Source organism: Rhinolophus hipposideros (genome assembly GCF_964194185.1).
Source record: "Rhinolophus hipposideros genome assembly, chromosome: 25".
In the NCBI taxonomy this organism is placed as follows: Eukaryota; Metazoa; Chordata; class Mammalia; order Chiroptera; family Rhinolophidae; genus Rhinolophus; species Rhinolophus hipposideros.
Window position 1 is genome coordinate 20,816,518 of NC_138071.1, and position 17,136 is coordinate 20,833,653.

Sequence of the window (17,136 nt, forward strand, 5' to 3'; positions counted from 1 at the left end):
TGAAATCCTCACCATAGCTTTTTTTTAAAAAATAATTTTTACTTTTCAATTACAGTTTACATATTATATTAGTTTCAGGTGTACAACATAATGATTAGACATTTATATACCTTACGAAGTGATCACCCCGGTAAGTCTAGTACCCATCTGACGCTATATGTAGTTATTACAGTATTATTGACTATATTCCGTATGCTGTACTTTACATCCCCATGACTGTTCTTATAACTCGCAATTTGTATACTTTCTTATCCTGTCATCTTTTTTACCCACCCCCCTCAACCCTCCTCTCATCTGGCAACCATCAATTTGTTCTCTGTATCTATGAGATTGTTTCTGTTTTGTTCATTTTACAATCCACATGTAAGTGAAATCATATGGTATTTGTCTTTTTCTGACTTATTTCACTTAACATAATACTCTCTGGGTTCATCCATGTTGTCACAAACGGTAATATTTCGTTCTTTTATGTGGCTGAGTAATATTCCATTGTATATACGTACCACATCTTTTATCCATGTATGTCAGTGGACACTTAGGTGGCTTCCATATCTTGGCTGTTGTAAATAGTGCTGCAGTGAACATAGGGGCACATATATCTTTTCAAATTAGTGTTTTGAATTTCTTCAGATCAGTACCCAAAAGGGGGATTGTTGGGTCATCCGGTAATTCTATTTTTAATTTTTTGAGGACCCTTCATACTGTTTTCCATAGTGGCTACACCAATTTATAATCTCACCAGCAGTGCACAAGGGTTCCCTTTTCTCCACATCCTCTCCAACACTTGTTTATTTATTGATGATAGCCATTTTGATAGGTGTGAGGTGATGTTTCATTGTGATTTTAATTTGCATTTTCCTGATGATTAGTGAAAACAGGTTCTCACATGTTTATTGGCCATCTGTATGCCCTCTTTGAAGAAATGTATATTCAAGCTTTCTGTCCATTTTTTAAATTAGATTGTTTGGTTTTTTTGGTGTTAAGTTGTATGAAGTCTTTATATATTTTGTATATTATCCCCTTATTAGATGTATCATTGGGGAGTGTATTCTCCCATTCAGTAAGTTGTCTTTTCATTTGTTGGTGGTTTCCTTTGCTATGCAAAAACTTTTTATTATGATAATTAGATTGTTTGGTTTTTTTGGTGTTAAGTTGTATGAAGTCTTTATATATTTTGTATATTATCCCCTTATTAGATGTATCATTGGGGAGTGTATTCTCCCATTCAGTAAGTTGTCTTTTCATTTGTTGGTGGTTTCCTTTGCTATGCAAAAACTTTTTATTATGATTATTTGTTTGTTTTTTCTTTTGTTTCCCTTGCCAGGAGACATATTCAGAAAATACTGCTAAGAGCAATGTCAAAGAGTTTACTGCCAAATTTTCTTCTTGGAGTTATATGGTTTCAGGTCTTACATTTAAGTCTTTAATACACTTTGAGTTTATTTTTGTATGCGGTGTAAGGGAGTAGTCCGGTTTCATTTTTTTGCATGTAATTATACAGTTTTCCCAGCACCATTTATTGAATAGACTGTCTTTACCCCTTTGTATAGTCTTGCCTCCTTCCTCATAAATTGACCATATAGGCATGAGTTTATTTTGGGGGTCTCTTTATCAGATAGCATAATACCTCCAACTTTGTTCTTTCTCAAGATTGCTGTGGCTATCTTTTGTGGTTCCATATAAATTTTAGGATTATTTGTTCTAGTTCTGTGAAAAATGCCATTGGTAGTTTGATAGGGATTGCATTGAATCTGTAGATTGCTTTGAGTAGTGTGGACACTTTAACAATGTTAATTCTTCCTATTCATGAGCGCAGTATATACTTCCACTTTTTTACATCAGTTTCTTTCTTCAGTGTCTTAACAGTTTTCTGAGTACAGATTTTTAACCTCCTTGGTTAAATTTATTCCTAGGTATTTTATTCTTTTTGATGCAATTAGAAATGGGATTTTCTTAATTTACCTTTCTGATAGTTTGTTATTGGTGTATAAAAATACAACTGATTACTGAATATTGATTTTGTATTCTGCTACTTTACTGAATTCATTTATTCTAATAGTTTTTCTGTGTGTAATCTTTAGGGTTATCAATATATAGTATCATGTTATCTTCAAATAATGACAGTTTTACTTCCTTCTAATTGAGATGCTCTTTATTTCTTTTTCTTGTCTGATTTCTGTGGTCAGGACTTCTAATACTGTACTGAGAGAGTTTTTATCATAACGGATGTTGGATTTTGTCAAATGCTTTTTCTGCATCTGTTGATATGATCATGTTTCTATCCTTCATTTTGTTTATATGGTGTGTCATGTTAATTGATTTGTGGGTTTTGAATCAGCCTTGCATCCCTGGAATAAATTCCACTTGATCATGGTGTAGGATCTTTTTAATGTATTGCTGAATTTGGTTTGCTAATATTTTGTTGAGAATTTTTGTATCTGGTCCATCAGGGATATTGGCCTGTACTTTTCTTTTTTGCAGTGTCTTTGCCTGGTTTTGGTTTCAGGGTAATGAAGGCCTCGTAAAATGAGTTTGAGAATCTTCCCTCTTCAGTTTTTTTTTTTTTAATAATTTGAAAAAGATAAGTATTAATTCTTATTTGAATATTTGGTAAAATTTTCCAGGGTTTTTGTTTGTTAGGAGTTTTTTTATTGCTGGTTTGATTTTGTTAGTAGTTATTGCTCTGTTAAGATTTTTTGTTTCTTCCTGATTAGCCTTGGGAGATTGTATGTTTCTAGCAGTTTATGTATTTCTTCCAGGTTGTCCAATTTGTTGGAATATAATTGTTCATAGTATTTCCTTATACTCCTTAGTACTTCTGTGGTGGTGTCACTTTCCTTTCCCTTGTGATTTTATTTATTTGGGCCCTCTTTTTTTTTTTGATGAGCCTGGCTAAAGGTTTATCAATTTATCTTTTCAAAGAACCAGTTTTTGGTTTCATTGATCTTTTCTATTGTTTTTTCAGACTGTTTCATTTATTTCCTCTCTAATCTATGTTATTTCTTTTCTTGTACTCACTTTGGCTTCATTTGTTCTTTTTGTAGTTCCTTTAGGTGTAAGGTTAGATTGTTTATATGAGATTTTTCTTGTTTCTTGAGGTACTCCTGTATTCCAATAAATTTCTCTTTTAGAATTGCTTGGCTGTGTTGCATAGATTTTGGGTTGTTGTGTATTCATTTTCATTTGTCTCAAGATATGTTTTGATTTCTTCCTTGATCTCATTGTTAACCCAGTCATTGTTTAGGAGCATGTTATTTAACCTGTATGTGTTTGTATATTTTTCCGTTTTCTTCTTGTAATTGATTTCTAGTTTCATTACATTGTGATCGAAGAAAATTTATGTAAGCTTGTTTTGTGGCCTGACAGGGTCTATCCTGGAAAATGTTCTGTGTGCACTTGAAAAGAATGTATATTCTGCTTTTGAGTGAAATGTTCTAAAAATACCTATTAAGTCCATCTAGTCTAATGTATCATTTAAGACCACTGTTTCCTTGTTGATTTTCTGTCTGGATGATCTATCCATTGATGTCAGTGGGATGTTAAAGTCCCCTACTGTTGTCTTACTGTTGATCTCTCCCTTTACATTCATCAATATTTGCTTTATATATTTAGATGTTCCTACGTTGGGTACATAGATGTTTACAAGAGTTACATATACTCTTGTAGGATTGATCCCTTTATTATTATGAAATGCCCTTCTTTGTCTTTTACTACAATCTTTGTTTTAAAGTCTATTTTGTCTGATACAAGTATTGCTACCCCAGCTTTTTTTTTTTTTCCATTTCTGTTTACATGAACTATCTTTTTCCATCCCTTTACTTTCAGTCTGGGTGTGTCTTTTGATCTGAAGTGGGTTTCTTGTAGGCAGCATATGTACAGGTCTTGTTTTTATACCCATTCAGCCATGCTATGTCTTTTGATTGGAGGATTTGGTCCGTTTACATTTAAGGTAACTATCAATAAGTATGAAGTTATTGGCATTTTAGTAATTGTTTTCTGATTGTTTCTGTAGTTCCTCTCTTATTCTCTTGTTGTGTTCTCTTGTATGTTGATAACTTTTCATAGTGTTGCATTTGGATTCTTTTCTCTTTATTTCTTGTATATCTCGTAGATTTTTGGTTTGTGGTTACCATTTGTTTCATGTATACCAAACATTTTAAGTTGATGGTCACTTAAGTTTGAACACATTGTAAAATCACTACAATTTTCATTCACCCCCTTCACATTTGTTTCTGTCATTATTTTTTACTTCTTGTGTGTATGTGTGTACGTCCCTTATTTTATTGTTGTAATTACATATGATCTTCCTACTTTTGTCTTTCAACCTTGATACTAGCTTTACAGTTGGTTGATCCACTGCTTTTATTATTTGCCTCTGTCAGTGAGAATTTTTTTTTTCTTTCCTATATTTTCTTATTCATATTAATCTTTTTCTACTTAAAGAAGTCCCTTTAATATTTCTTGTAGTACTAGTTTAGTGTTGATGCACTTTAGCTTTGCCTTGTCTGGGAAACTCTATCCTTTGATTGTAAATGATAGCCTTGCTGAGCAGAATAATTTCAGTTTTTACATTTCTTCATTTTGAATATTTTGTGCCATTCACTTTTGTCCTGCAAAGTTTGTTGAAAAATTACCTGATAGTCTTATGGGAGCTTCTGTGTATGTAATGAACTGCTTTTCTCTTAACTTTTAAGATGCTCTTTCTATCTGAAACTAACATAATAGTGTGTATATCAATTGTAACTGAAAATTTTTAAAACAAAATTTTTTTTTAAAGACCTCTCTCTGTCTTTAACCTTTCATTTTAATTATGGTGTGGCTTGGTGTGGGCCTCTTGGGGTTCACCTTGTTTGGGATTCTCTACTTCCTGGGCTTTGCCAGATTAGAATTTTTCAGTCCTTACTTCTTCGACTAGGATTTCAATTCCTTTCTCTCTCTTTCTCTCTTCTGGTGCCCCTATAATACAAATGTTGCTACGCGTGATATTGTCCCAAAGGTCCCTTAAACTATTCTCATTTTTTAAAATTCATTTTTCTTCTTGTATTTTTGATTGGGTGTTTTCTGTATTCTTCATTTCAGTGATTATTTTCTTCGTTTCTGACTTCTTATTTTTTTTGTTTCCTATACCCTTTTTTATGTTTTTTAGCACTTGAAGTTCTAACTGCATCCATATATTCTTCTCCAAAGTTCGTTGAACATCCTTATAACCAGTGTTTTGAACTCCGTATATGGTAGATTGCTCGTCTCCATTTCATTTCATTCTTCATATGGAGTTTTGTCCTGTTCTTTCCTTTGGGACATGTTTCTTTGTCTCCTCATTTTGGCTGACTCCCTGTCTTTGTTTCTGTATATTAGGTAGATCTGCTGTGTCTCACGGTGTTGAGAGAGTGGCCTTTAGACCTGTGGGGCCCCGTGGCACCGTCTCCCTGGTTACTTGATCTGGGTGCTCCTGGTGTGTCCCCTGTGTGGGTTGGGTGCCGCCTTCTTGTAGCTGGGTCTCAATTGCTGCTAGGACATCAGTTGGTGGGGCTGACTGGCTGTGAGGGCTGCCTGTGATTACAGCCGACAAGCTGTTATTCGGAAGCTGACCCCTCAGAGCAGGAGTTGCTTTAGTGGGGCTCTGGTGCTGTCTGAAGCCGGGTCGCTGGGTATGTTGGGTCTGGAGCCTCTTGGGAGAAGCTCCATTTTAGACCATGGTCAGCTGCTGTTTTTGCCAGCTTTGAAGCCACTTGGTAGGAGCTACAAACTGATACATAGTAGGTTGTACTGGGCTTGGAGGCTCTTGGAAGCTGGACTGTGGACGAGGGCCGGCTGCCGCTTCTGCCAGGCTTGCAGGTGCTTAGTTGGAGCTACGTTACAGGCCAATCCTGGCCACTGCTTATGCCAGATTTGGGGCCACCTGATGGGAGTAACAATGCAAGCTGAGACCGGTCGCCCCTTGTGCTGGGCTTGAGGCCTGCTTTCTGGGAGCTACAATGCACATCAAGACTGCCTGCTGCTGTGTGGGGTTTGCAGGCTTTTGAGGAAGTCTGTAGCGCAAGCCTAGGGCATCCACCACTCGTGTAGGATTTGTGGTCTTTTGAGTGAGTCTGCAGCACGAGTTGATGCAGGCCACTCCTGTGGAGGAAGCGCTGGAAGAGGCTTGGGCTTGTGAGTATGTTGGGTGGGTCGAGGTGACAAGGGTGAACAGTGCTAGCCAGGTTAATGGAGAGCACAGAAATGGCGCCTGCTAGTGTTTCCACCCCTGGAGAGAGTTTCCCCCAACCCCTGCCCCTCCAGCGCTCACCCTGAAGGTAGTCACTTCAGTTCCTCTCTGTGTGTCCCTGGTGCTTTTCAAGCTGCTGCTCCTGCACTGGAGCTCAGAGTTAGTGAGTCTGCAGGCCCTTTAAGAGCAGTGCCTTGGTCTCTAGTAGCCCTTTGTCTTTCTTGGACATAATATCCTCGCTGGTTTTCACAGCCAGATGTTATGGGGAGCCTAATGTCAGGCTGGGAGCCCTCTCTCCTCAGAAGGAATCTCTGCAGCTGAGATACCTTTCTGTTTCATAATTGCCACACCATAGGTGTGGAACCTGCGCGTGCTAAGTCTCCATCCCTACTACTAGGTTTGAAGTGGCTTTTGTATCCTTGTTTATAGGACTCTGTTGAGCGTGTCTTCAGATGGTTGTCAGTGATGGTTGTTCTGTAATGTAGTTGTAATTTTGATGTTATCGCGGGAGGAGTTTACCTACTCCCCTATCTTGAACAGAAGTCTTCTTCCCATAGCATTTGGGGCGGGGGGGAGCGGTTGTAATTTTTATGTGACAATCAGCAGTTCTTATCCACATTAACTGTTCGTAGATTTTTGAAAGTGGTAGCAGGTACAGTAGTACCTCGGTTTTCAAACGTCTCCGTTGACGAACATTTCAGTTTATGAACATCGTAAACCTGGAAGTAAATGCTTCGGTTTCAGACATGCCTCGGAAGTCGAACATGTCACTCGGCTTCCGCTGCGTGCAAGATCCTGTTGGCTGTTGGCTGTTTTCGAACGTTTCAGAACTCAAACAGAACTCAAAAATACATGGATTACATTCGAAACCCGAGGCACCACTGTACATAGGTTACCAGCGTATAGAGCTTGTTTGGTGACTCTTCATCTTTGTGACTTTTTTTGGACAAACACACCTGGATACAGTGTGGGACATTCCTTATTCCTTTGGTCCAGATGGCTTTGTTGAGCCTGCTGTTAATGCGTACATATGGAGTGCCCCAGGGGCACACTTCTTGAAACCCACTCCATGGAGACACTTGTGAATGTTGATGGTGTATTCTCTGGTCACTACCTCGTTGATGGCAGAACGGCCCTCTGCTTCTCACTACCCTTCTTTGTAGGAGTTGTTCTGCCTGGCCCAAGGTGGAACAAAACTCACTGTAGCTTTTAAGTAGTGATCCATTTGCCCGGGGTAGTCACGGTGTGTGTCTTGTCTCTGCACATTTATTTATAGCTCTTTTTCCCTGTGTGTAATTTATCATTGAGAACATCATGGTTTGAATGATAAAGTACTTGGTCATTTTGTCTGTAGGACACCCGGAATTACTCCCCATTCCTCACTTCATTCGTGCCTCACAGGTCTCTCCCTTCAACATGCTGAGCTTTCTCCCACCGCAGGGCCTTTGCACCTGTGTGCCCTCTACCTGAAGCATTCTTGTCTGAGGTGACTGATGAGCTGATTCCTGTACTTCATCGCTTTATGCTGTCCTGTCAGGAAAGCCTACCCTGCCTATTCTAGATAAAAGATTACCACCTCGTTTCTCTCTCCTTTTTTACCCTTCTTAATATATCATTTCTTTACCTGGCCTATCTTTATTTACTGCCTATATAACTGTGTATACATCTTTCTGGCGTATAAGCACCATGAGGTTAAGGACTTGGTTTGCTACTCAGTCTCCCTAGTACCTAGAACAACACAATAGGCACCCAGTAAATATTTTTTGAATAAATGAATAACTTGTCTAAAATTTTAAAAAATGAAATTATACATTGCAAGCAATAGATTAATTATAATAGCTCAGAATGAGTGGTTAAATTATCATTTGGAAAAACTTGTATTGAATAAATTTTATGTTCTTTTACCCCTGCCTTTTTTCAGAAATATTGTATTCAGTTATGGAAATATTCTATTCAACTCTCGTTGATATTATGTCCTCAAAATGGGCCTTTCGTTGACTATAATGTTGACATATGCTGAATGCTTTTAAACTTCACTTAACAAAATAATCATTTGAAAATAATCTGTTTGTAAATTGTATCACCTGAATCACATGCTTTTGAACTTACTGTCAAATTAAGTAACTCTTTTAACAAAATTGCATACCTTTCTTCCCCATTGTTTTTCCTCAAATGTTCTCTGTTCTGTGCATATGCCGTTCCCCACCTCACACACACACACGGTACAACGATTACTTTTGTGACTCAGTGGAGGCTACAGAAGTGTTTTTCCTTCTCGCTTCTTCAAAATAATTTTCCCTCTCTGTACTCATATACACTCGTCGTAAATGCATTTTTTTCAATTTAAGTAAAATTGTCTAAAATGGTATATGCATGTTAGTTTTTTACTTCCAATTAAACTATGTACCAGTTGAATAGAGAACTGTCTTAACTGTGTTTTGATTATACTGTGACTAGACATATTGTGAACATTCGAACTTATTCTGATGGTCACGTGACCTCTGTAATTCAGAGAGAATTAGTAACTTATTCTAAACAATAGTCTTTCTCATACTTCTCCTCCCTTCTATCCATGTCCATCAGGTACATACTTTGTCTAAAGCATACTAAAAATCTTAGAAGTTGAAATGAAATTAAATCCATACAGCATTCTAGATAATAGAAGCCCTGGTGTGTAGTTGTGGTATAGATTGTTTCCTTAATTTTTTTATATCCTTGATGTAAATTTACACAATATTGATTAACCTTTGAGAGCTAGTGCTTAATTTTTATTTTGAAATTTGTGTAGTTATTTAATATACTATCAATTTATTTTAGTGTAGATTTAGCTGACCTGAAATAGAACTATCATTAAGTAAAGCTACTGAGGGATGGTTTCTCTTAAAATAAGAGGCGTCAGTAGTTGAGAAATGTAGTGCTGACAAAGCTGAAAACTTAATGTCTTTTGTAGATCCAGGTCCAGAGAGCATCGCCGACATCGGTCTCGCTCCATGTCACGGGAACGGAAGAGGAGAACTCGATCCAAATCTCGGGAGAAACGCCATCGCCACAGATCTCGCTCTAGCAGCCGAAGCCGAAGCCGCAGCCATCAGAGAAGTGGACACAGTTCTAGAGACAGGAGCAGAGAGCGATCCAGGAGGAGGTACTGAAGTGTCCGTAAAAGGATAATGAACTACCTTTATGGTTTAGAATTGGAATGCTGTTGGTTTGAAACTTGCATCTGGTAATATGTACACATTTGTGTGTGGGTGTATAACATTTTTTTCCCCTGATTATATGGGTAGTTCAGAAGGAATATACTTATGAGCCAGAGTAAGAAATTGGAACAAACTTGTGCAGAGGTTGTTGCCTTTCTCTTCTTAGTGTGTCTTGGAAAAAGAAAGTACTTTATGGGCAAATAATTTAGGTACCAATAGTCTTTTCCGTATGTATTGATGAATTAGGGGCTCTGAGAAGTCCTTTCATTAAAAGAATTGTTCGGCTTTGTTTGACTTACTGTTTTCCAAACTTCTTTGAGCTGGTGCACTTTTTCAAAGCAGACACATTCTAGTGTATTCTTGTTTAATCTACACTGTAGATTTGCATTATTATATACAGTTAGCTTGACAGGACAGATTCAGAATCTTAAGGAAGTTAGGCTTCCTTGGCCTGAAAATTCAAAAGGTGCATGGAGGGCAGACCCAAGCTAAAGTATATTTAAGGACCTGAATATTTAATCAGGCCAAGAATTAGAATGTGGTGGAATCTTAGCACTCAAATTGTATAGACCAAATTCCTAAAACTCAGGTCAGATGATAGCCCTTAAGCTAGTTCATTTCTGTGGAACATAAACCATATTTAACATTGATTTTTTTCTTGACAACTCTTCTTAAGCATATATATGATAAACATTTTTTGAGTGCCTGGTACCTACTAGTCTTAAATTTTCTATGGATTACTCCACAGAAAGCCCATGACAGAATCCACAGAAAGCCATTTAAATTTTTTTTTTTTGACCCTCAACTAGCCATTCTCTGAAACCACTCACAAGCTAAGTTGGTTAACAGACTATTTTATTTCTTATATTCTTGCCTTATTCTAAATAGGTCCTTTTTTTTCTTTTTCGAGGTTTAATTGACAAATAAAATTCTAAGATATTTAAAGTGTACATTGTGGTGATTCGGTGTACGTATGCATTATGAAAGGATTCCCACCATTAGTTAATTAACACATCCATCACCTCACATACTTACCTCTTTTTTTTAGTGAGAACATTTAAGTTCTACTCTTAGCAAACCAGTAGTTCTTAAGGTGACTTTAATCAATAAGAATTGTATACTTTCTACTGTACAAGGCCTAGTAAAAAATAACAAGGAAATATAACATAGTCGAGTGACTTTTTTCACATGAGCTAGAACACAAGACCAACATCTCTGACAATAATCAGACTGGTAGAAGATGTAGCACATTATGAAGTGCTAAACGGTATGTCATAGAGCAAGTAAGACAGGAGTTTAGATGAGGGAAATGCCAGAGTAATGAAAAATGGCTTCAGGTAGTAGGTAAAGCTTGAATAAAGTAGGTAACATTTGAATAGGTAAAACCAGGGAGGAGAAAGATGCTACAGAGTGCATATCAGGCACATACAGAGAATGAGCAGGGACTTTAGACGGGACAGAATTCCTGACAGTGTGATTGTGGGCCACTTGTTTCATATTCTTAAAACTGGGCACACAGTGCAGTGCCCAGAAAACTCAAAAAAAAAAATTATCCGTGAGTCTTAACTGCACTGCACATTTTGGGATTCATTCTGCGGGATGATGAAAGGTCTGGACAATTCGTCTTGAGAGCCTGCCCACCTGTCATTGTTTCTGGTGTCTGTGACCTCTTAAATGTCTTTGCTCGTGGTGAGGATGGAGAGGATGCCCCTCTGAGATTGTGTCATCCCAGTCCCTAATGCTTCCTGCATTTGCGAAGTTGTGTAGGAAGTTTTTCCACCTTACTACATAATGCCTCTAAGCTGATCTTTTCAGCATGTTCATAAAGAGATTATTTTTGTGAAACTATTGAAAGTTTTGTTTTTCTCAAGAGCACTTCTAATCTTGATATTCAAATTACTCTTTCAAAGCAACATTCTTTGTTTTTACTAAAAATTATCAAACAATTGCTATTAAAACCTATGTTGTTACATATAAGATAACAAAGGTATTGCTACATATTTGAGTTTAATTTTCAAGGTAAAAGTCCTAGTTGTAGCCATTTATGATTTACTGTTCTCCTGTCCCAACTGAAATATTGGTCTCTGATGTAAGTAGTTTCTGTTTGTGACCTTTCTCTGGCAGCAGTTACCCTTGGTAAATGAGGGCCATTTGCATTTTTCTGCTTCCTGCTCTGTTCAGACACATACAGTGCAGACTCCAGAGTCAGATTTCTTGGGTTCAGTGGCCTTTGGCCAAGTAATCTAATTATTCGACCTTTCTTTCCCCATCTAAGTAGAGACAGTGAAAGTACCTGCTCTGTTAGGATTATTGATAGTTTGCGTGAAATGGTGAATGGGAACTGCTTATGTATAGGACATTCTAATCTCTCTCAAAACATTAATTGATGCTCATCTCATAGTCACTTTCTCAATTATTATTACTGACCTCTGGGACTTACCAGCAGCTCATGTCCTTAGTCTTCGTCAGCATCTATATCTCTCTTCATGTGCCATTCTTACAAAGACTCGTGGGTAGGATTGCTATAACCAGATGTGCACTGCGTGCTTTTTCTTTTTCACACATAATTTTTAAATTAAGGTTATTAAAACCTTAAGTAGAATGCTCAAACTTGACATTATTTAATCTTTCAATCTTTTTGTTTTAATCCTCCTTTACTATATTTCTAAAACTGAGTATCGTAGTAGTAGTTTTTTCCTGCCTTAGAAGTTGCAAGTATTACTGAATCAGGCCTGAGATCCAAATTCTGAACATGGGTTAAATGAGATAATTATGTAAAAGAACCGTGTCACCTGTAAAGAACAAAATAAATGTAATATATGTTACTGATTTATTCTAGATGTTGAAAATATAGAAGATTCCATATTAATTCTGACCCCATAATGTCCTTTGGTTTTCCTTCTGATTGAATCTTTGATATGAGCTTGTTTTGTTATTATTTGCCTTATTGAAGTTGGGTGTGGGAACAGAGAAGGTACATTAACAAACAGTTTTGGTTAATCGATTTATTATAATGTGGTCATCTTTCTCTGTTTTCCATTCTGATTTTTTTTTCTGTTGGTTGAATGAGCTAACTCAGGCGGAGTAAAGCAGATTTTTAAAATAATAAATGGTTCTTTAAAACCATGTCATTAATTGAGTAGTTCTCTTATCTATCTAAGTCAAGTGTTGGGAAACTGTTGCCTGCAGGCCACATCTGGCCCCCTATATTATTTTTGTATAGACAGCGAGTTATGAGTGGTTTTCACATTGTTAAAGGGTTGATGAAAAGAAAAGAGAAAAGAAAGCATATACCACAGAGACTGTATGTGACCTCAACACTGAAAATATTTACACTCTGGCCAGACAACAAAGAAAAAAAGGTTTGCTGACCCTATGTGTAAGGCATTGATTTCCATCCAATTTGGGATCTATATTCTGTTTTTTAATTGAATCATACCTTTTACTTTTTTAAGGTATTGTCTATATATTATTTTTATATTAAATACATTTGTTATGAATCGGAGAAGCTTTATGATTGCTTCTGAGATAGTGAAAATATTCTATAAATCAGTAGTTTAGCATATGGTTTTGACCCTTAGCTATTTGCTTTCACCCATCTCCAGGTTTTAGTACCTTACCCGATACGGTAGTGCGCTTCTGTCAGAACACTGACTCCTGGCTTTCTTGGATGTATTCTATATATCTTCAGCTATCAATACCTTAATATTTATCCGATTCTCTCATTTGGATTTTGGGTTTCCCAACACATTTTGCTCCTCAAATTAATATTTTTCAGATCCTCAAAAGAAAGATTCAGAGACCAAGACTTAGCATCACGTGACAGAGACAGGAATTCAAGAGACAGATCACCTCGTGACAGAGATCGAAAAGATAAGAAGCGGTCCTATGAGAGCGCTAATGGCAGATCAGAAGACAGGAGGAGCTCTGAAGAGCGCGAAGCAGGGGAGATATAATTAGCTGTGTACATATCCTCAATCCTTAAGCTTCCAATGGAGTTACATACTATTGTTTAGTTTACAGCTGTTCGGGGTGACACAGTGAGCAGTTCCAGACACCGGTCCAGCTAGGCTAGATGCACAGTATCTCAGTGGATCTGAACTGAACTTGCTTTCCTTGATGAAGCCTAAAACTACATCCATAGTTTCTGGTGAACCTATAATACAATTCTGAACGTACCATTTTATATACAACGCTGATGTCTTTATTCTTTCTAGTAGGAGTGATAGTGAATGAATTGTTACCTGCGTTGGGATTTTTTGAACATTTGTAAAATGCTGTCTTTGTTTCTAGTCCAAACAGCAGAAGCTTTGGGAATTTTCCTTTTTAATTCTTCTTCCTCTGACTTTTGTATCCCCTAGAACCTCCACCCTCTAATGATAAGAGAAGAGGGGCAGGAAGCAATGTAACTTCTATTCCCATTATTAATTAACTAGCTGATTACAGTTCGGAGCATTTATACTGGAATGTGTGCTGGAGGAATTTAAATACTGGGAGTTTTTTTGTTTGTTTAACGGTGCCTACTTAGAGTTGGAAGTTGAACAGCTACTGCATTATATACTTTGCTTTTTTATTGAAAATTTGAAATCAAACAAGTCTTGATTTTTCTGTTCTATTGAATTGCTATGTTCAGGGTGTTTTGAAAAGGGGGGTGGGGGCAGGGACTTTTTCATAAGCACTTCTTGTTTTATTTTTGTGTGTGTGGAGTATAAAGGCTACACCCTTATTGTAAAAAATAATAATAAAATGGAAGAAACAATCACTACCACCATCATTAAACTGTAACTTGTCTAGTAAATTGTCACTAGAACTATTTGCTGTGGGCATTTCTTCTATTCTGTTACATCATTAATAGTGCCTTACCGTGCAAGGCACCAAAGGAATAAATACATGCTTGCAAAGATTCCAGGTGAACTGTTGTCCCACTGGGGTCCCTTGCTGATTATATTCCAGCTACTTTGGGGCCATCTGTAACAACCGCTATAGAGAAGAACTGGACCTGCAGAAGAAACTGGGTTTTCATTTGTTTTCTGTTTTGTATTTCTTCTCATTCAGCAAACTGAAATAAAAACATGGTATAACCAACTTAATGAGACTAACGATTTCTGCATTGAAGAGCTGTATACCCAGTGATTTAAACAGTAGTTGGCAGGTATCACTTGTGATTCTAGAAAATCTGAGGAACAAAAATATACATTAAGTAATGGAATTAGTGTATGAGTGTAGTTAACGAAGATCACCTTTCAAGAACTATTTTTGTCTTTGTTCCCCTAAGTGACATATTTGATGTTACAGAGGAATGTGGGCCTCAGAAATGGAAACTAATATTCTAAGTGATGTCAGATTTACATCTAAAAGGGACACTCACCTCATTAATTGAAGGTTTTTATGCTATATTTGGTTCCACACATTGAACTTACAGTTTAATCTGAGACTCAACGTGCATCTGTGGCCCCATTCCCTTCTCTCTTTGGTGGCTGAGAAATTGCTTGGTGTCTGCTCTGTTCCCAGTGGTCTGCACTATTCTCCTAAATCCTTACAGGCACTTTGGGCTTAGTGCCTTGGGATGTAGAGTCGGGTGAAAAGGTTAAGCTGGTGGGTACAAGGAAGACTGGTACCTGACCTGTTACGGTTAGTGACACGTCCGGAGTTGGACACCAAACTCAGACATGATGGAAAATCGGTTTCGACATTGTGTTTGTATAATTGGCACGTAGTACTCATTTTCTGCCTAACTGTGCAAATATCTGTATTATCAGCTGTTACTGCAGTCATGCTTTGTGGGCAGTACAGGCTGCCGGACCAACGGGTCAGTGGTGGCCAGTGTTGGACGTGATCACCATGGCGGATCCCTTCACTGTGTGGTTCTTTACATGCATAATCCCACTTTAAAAACCCTTCTGAACAATTGTGTTGCTTAGATACTTCCAGTATTTAGACTTTGGGGTAAACAATCTAGTCATCCTTAAACCACCAGGGCAGCCGCTTGGAGTAAGAAGAATGCTAAAATTTCCATCTTAATAGCTCTGTTTTTCCTACAGTTTTTGATACTTTTGTGTTAGCTGGTGACTATAGAGGAAAGTGTAAGTTTAATCACATACTTGCAGAAGCACGTAACCCTCTGGGATGTCCTGCTTAGTTTCTCCTTCAGTAAGGCCTTCGTTTTCCTCTCTTCAGGCATTTTCCCCAAAGCTGCTTTGCCAAGCTGTATCAGCAGCAGCCACCGAAACTGAAGTAAAACCCCTCCATTTCTAAGTAGGCTTTATTTTTTAAAAACTTTCTTGCCTCTCTGATAATCAACCCTAAAACTAATGTTTAAATTTTCCAACTTCCCAGTTTTCCCTCCAAGAGTCTCATGAAGGAAGCTCAGTATTATCAGTCATCAGGAAAATGCACATGCAAACCCTGAGTTACCAACAAACACCCACAGGAATGGCTAAATGTAATAACACTGGCAACACCAAGTGTTGATGAAAATGTGGAGCAACAGGTACTCTTGGGTTTTGTTTGGTAGGACTGTAAAATGGTGCAGCTGCTTTGAAAAACAGTTTGGCAGTTTCTTATAAATTAAATATATCCTTACCATAAAACCCAGTAATCCCACTCCCAGGTACCCACAAGAGATGAAAACCTATGTCCACACAAAGACTCGTATGCAAATGTCCATAGCAGCTGTATTCATAATAGGCACAAATTGGAGACAACCGTAATCACCAACTAGACAAGATAAATCCTAACCCAGTCCCACAAACCAACTGATAACGCACAGCAACATGAGTTCAGTTGTGAAAACCTTAGACTCAGCTAAAAAAACAGATACAAAAGAGTACTTCTCTTTCATGTGAAGTCCTAGAATAAGCTGAGCTTGAGCCATGGAGATAATACAGATTTGCTTGGGGCTGGAGGAGGGTGGGTCAACTACAGAGGGGCGCAAGGGAACTTTCTAGAGTGTAGGCACTATTCCATATCTCGATTGGCAATGATTACACAGGTGCCTACATTTGTCAAAAGGTACTCTGAGATCAGTGCATTTTCTTTGGTGCAAATTATACCTAAAAGTTGATTTAAAATAACATATGCTTTTCTCCCCCCTGGTGGCAATCTGGGCTCTCTTAGACAAGGGTTCTCCCAATGTAGTTTCTGGACCACCTGCATCAGAATCATCACCAAGAAAGCTGATAGAAACCTGATTGGGGTCCCTGACCCACTGGATCAGAATCTCAGGACTTGAGGGACTGAGTTCCTTGTACTTAACAAACTGGGTGTCCAGAGCTGCTGTTCAGTGGCTGCTGGGCCAGCCGCTGTCAGAGGCTGGTCTCCAAGCTCCATGAAACAAGCCGGTGCCAGTGGCAGAGTTACTAGATGTTGATTTCAAACAATAGCACTTGGCAGTGCCTGCTGGGCAGAGACTAGAAAATCTACTCAGAGGAATTCCATGCAGACCAACCTGCTCTGTAACTTTTCCAGCTTTTGTTTTGTAGAAAGGGAAAGACATGCTGTGAAGGCGAGACCGAAACTTGTGTGAGAACGTATGTACCTCAGTGAAAAAGAAAAAAAATATCAGTCTCTCTGTAACCTCATTCCTGTTCCTTGGAGACAGACGTTTTAGTTTTGAATCTTAGGTGTAACAGCTTGATGAGGTTTTACGTGTATGCACCCAACCCCACCCTGGTCAAGACCTAGACCACTTCCAGCACCCTAGACTGTCTGTCCCCGGTGCCCCTTCGCCAGGAT

General features: G+C 38.0%; 1 protein-coding gene and 1 pseudogene across 2 annotated transcripts in view; one reads left to right on the forward strand and one right to left on the reverse strand.

Annotated features, from left to right (window-relative positions):
* Nucleotides 1-16,940, forward strand: part of LOC308492946 (putative RNA-binding protein Luc7-like 2) — a 63,284-nt gene extending 46,344 nt beyond the window's left edge. Inside the window, 2 exon segments of the mRNA XM_081038477.1 lie at nucleotides 9,156-9,347; nucleotides 13,181-16,940. Coding sequence (XP_080894603.1) covers nucleotides 9,156-9,347; nucleotides 13,181-13,358 — 370 coding nt within the window. The 3' untranslated portion in view covers nucleotides 13,359-16,940.
* On the reverse strand, nucleotides 6,805-8,364 carry LOC308492827 (large ribosomal subunit protein eL31-like; annotated as a pseudogene). Its single transcript has 3 exons — nucleotides 8,352-8,364; nucleotides 7,093-7,401; nucleotides 6,805-6,861 (listed from the first exon to the last, which is right to left on the reverse strand). The product of its transcript is annotated as a large ribosomal subunit protein eL31-like (transcript).
* Nucleotides 16,941-17,136: the final 196 nt, after the last annotated feature.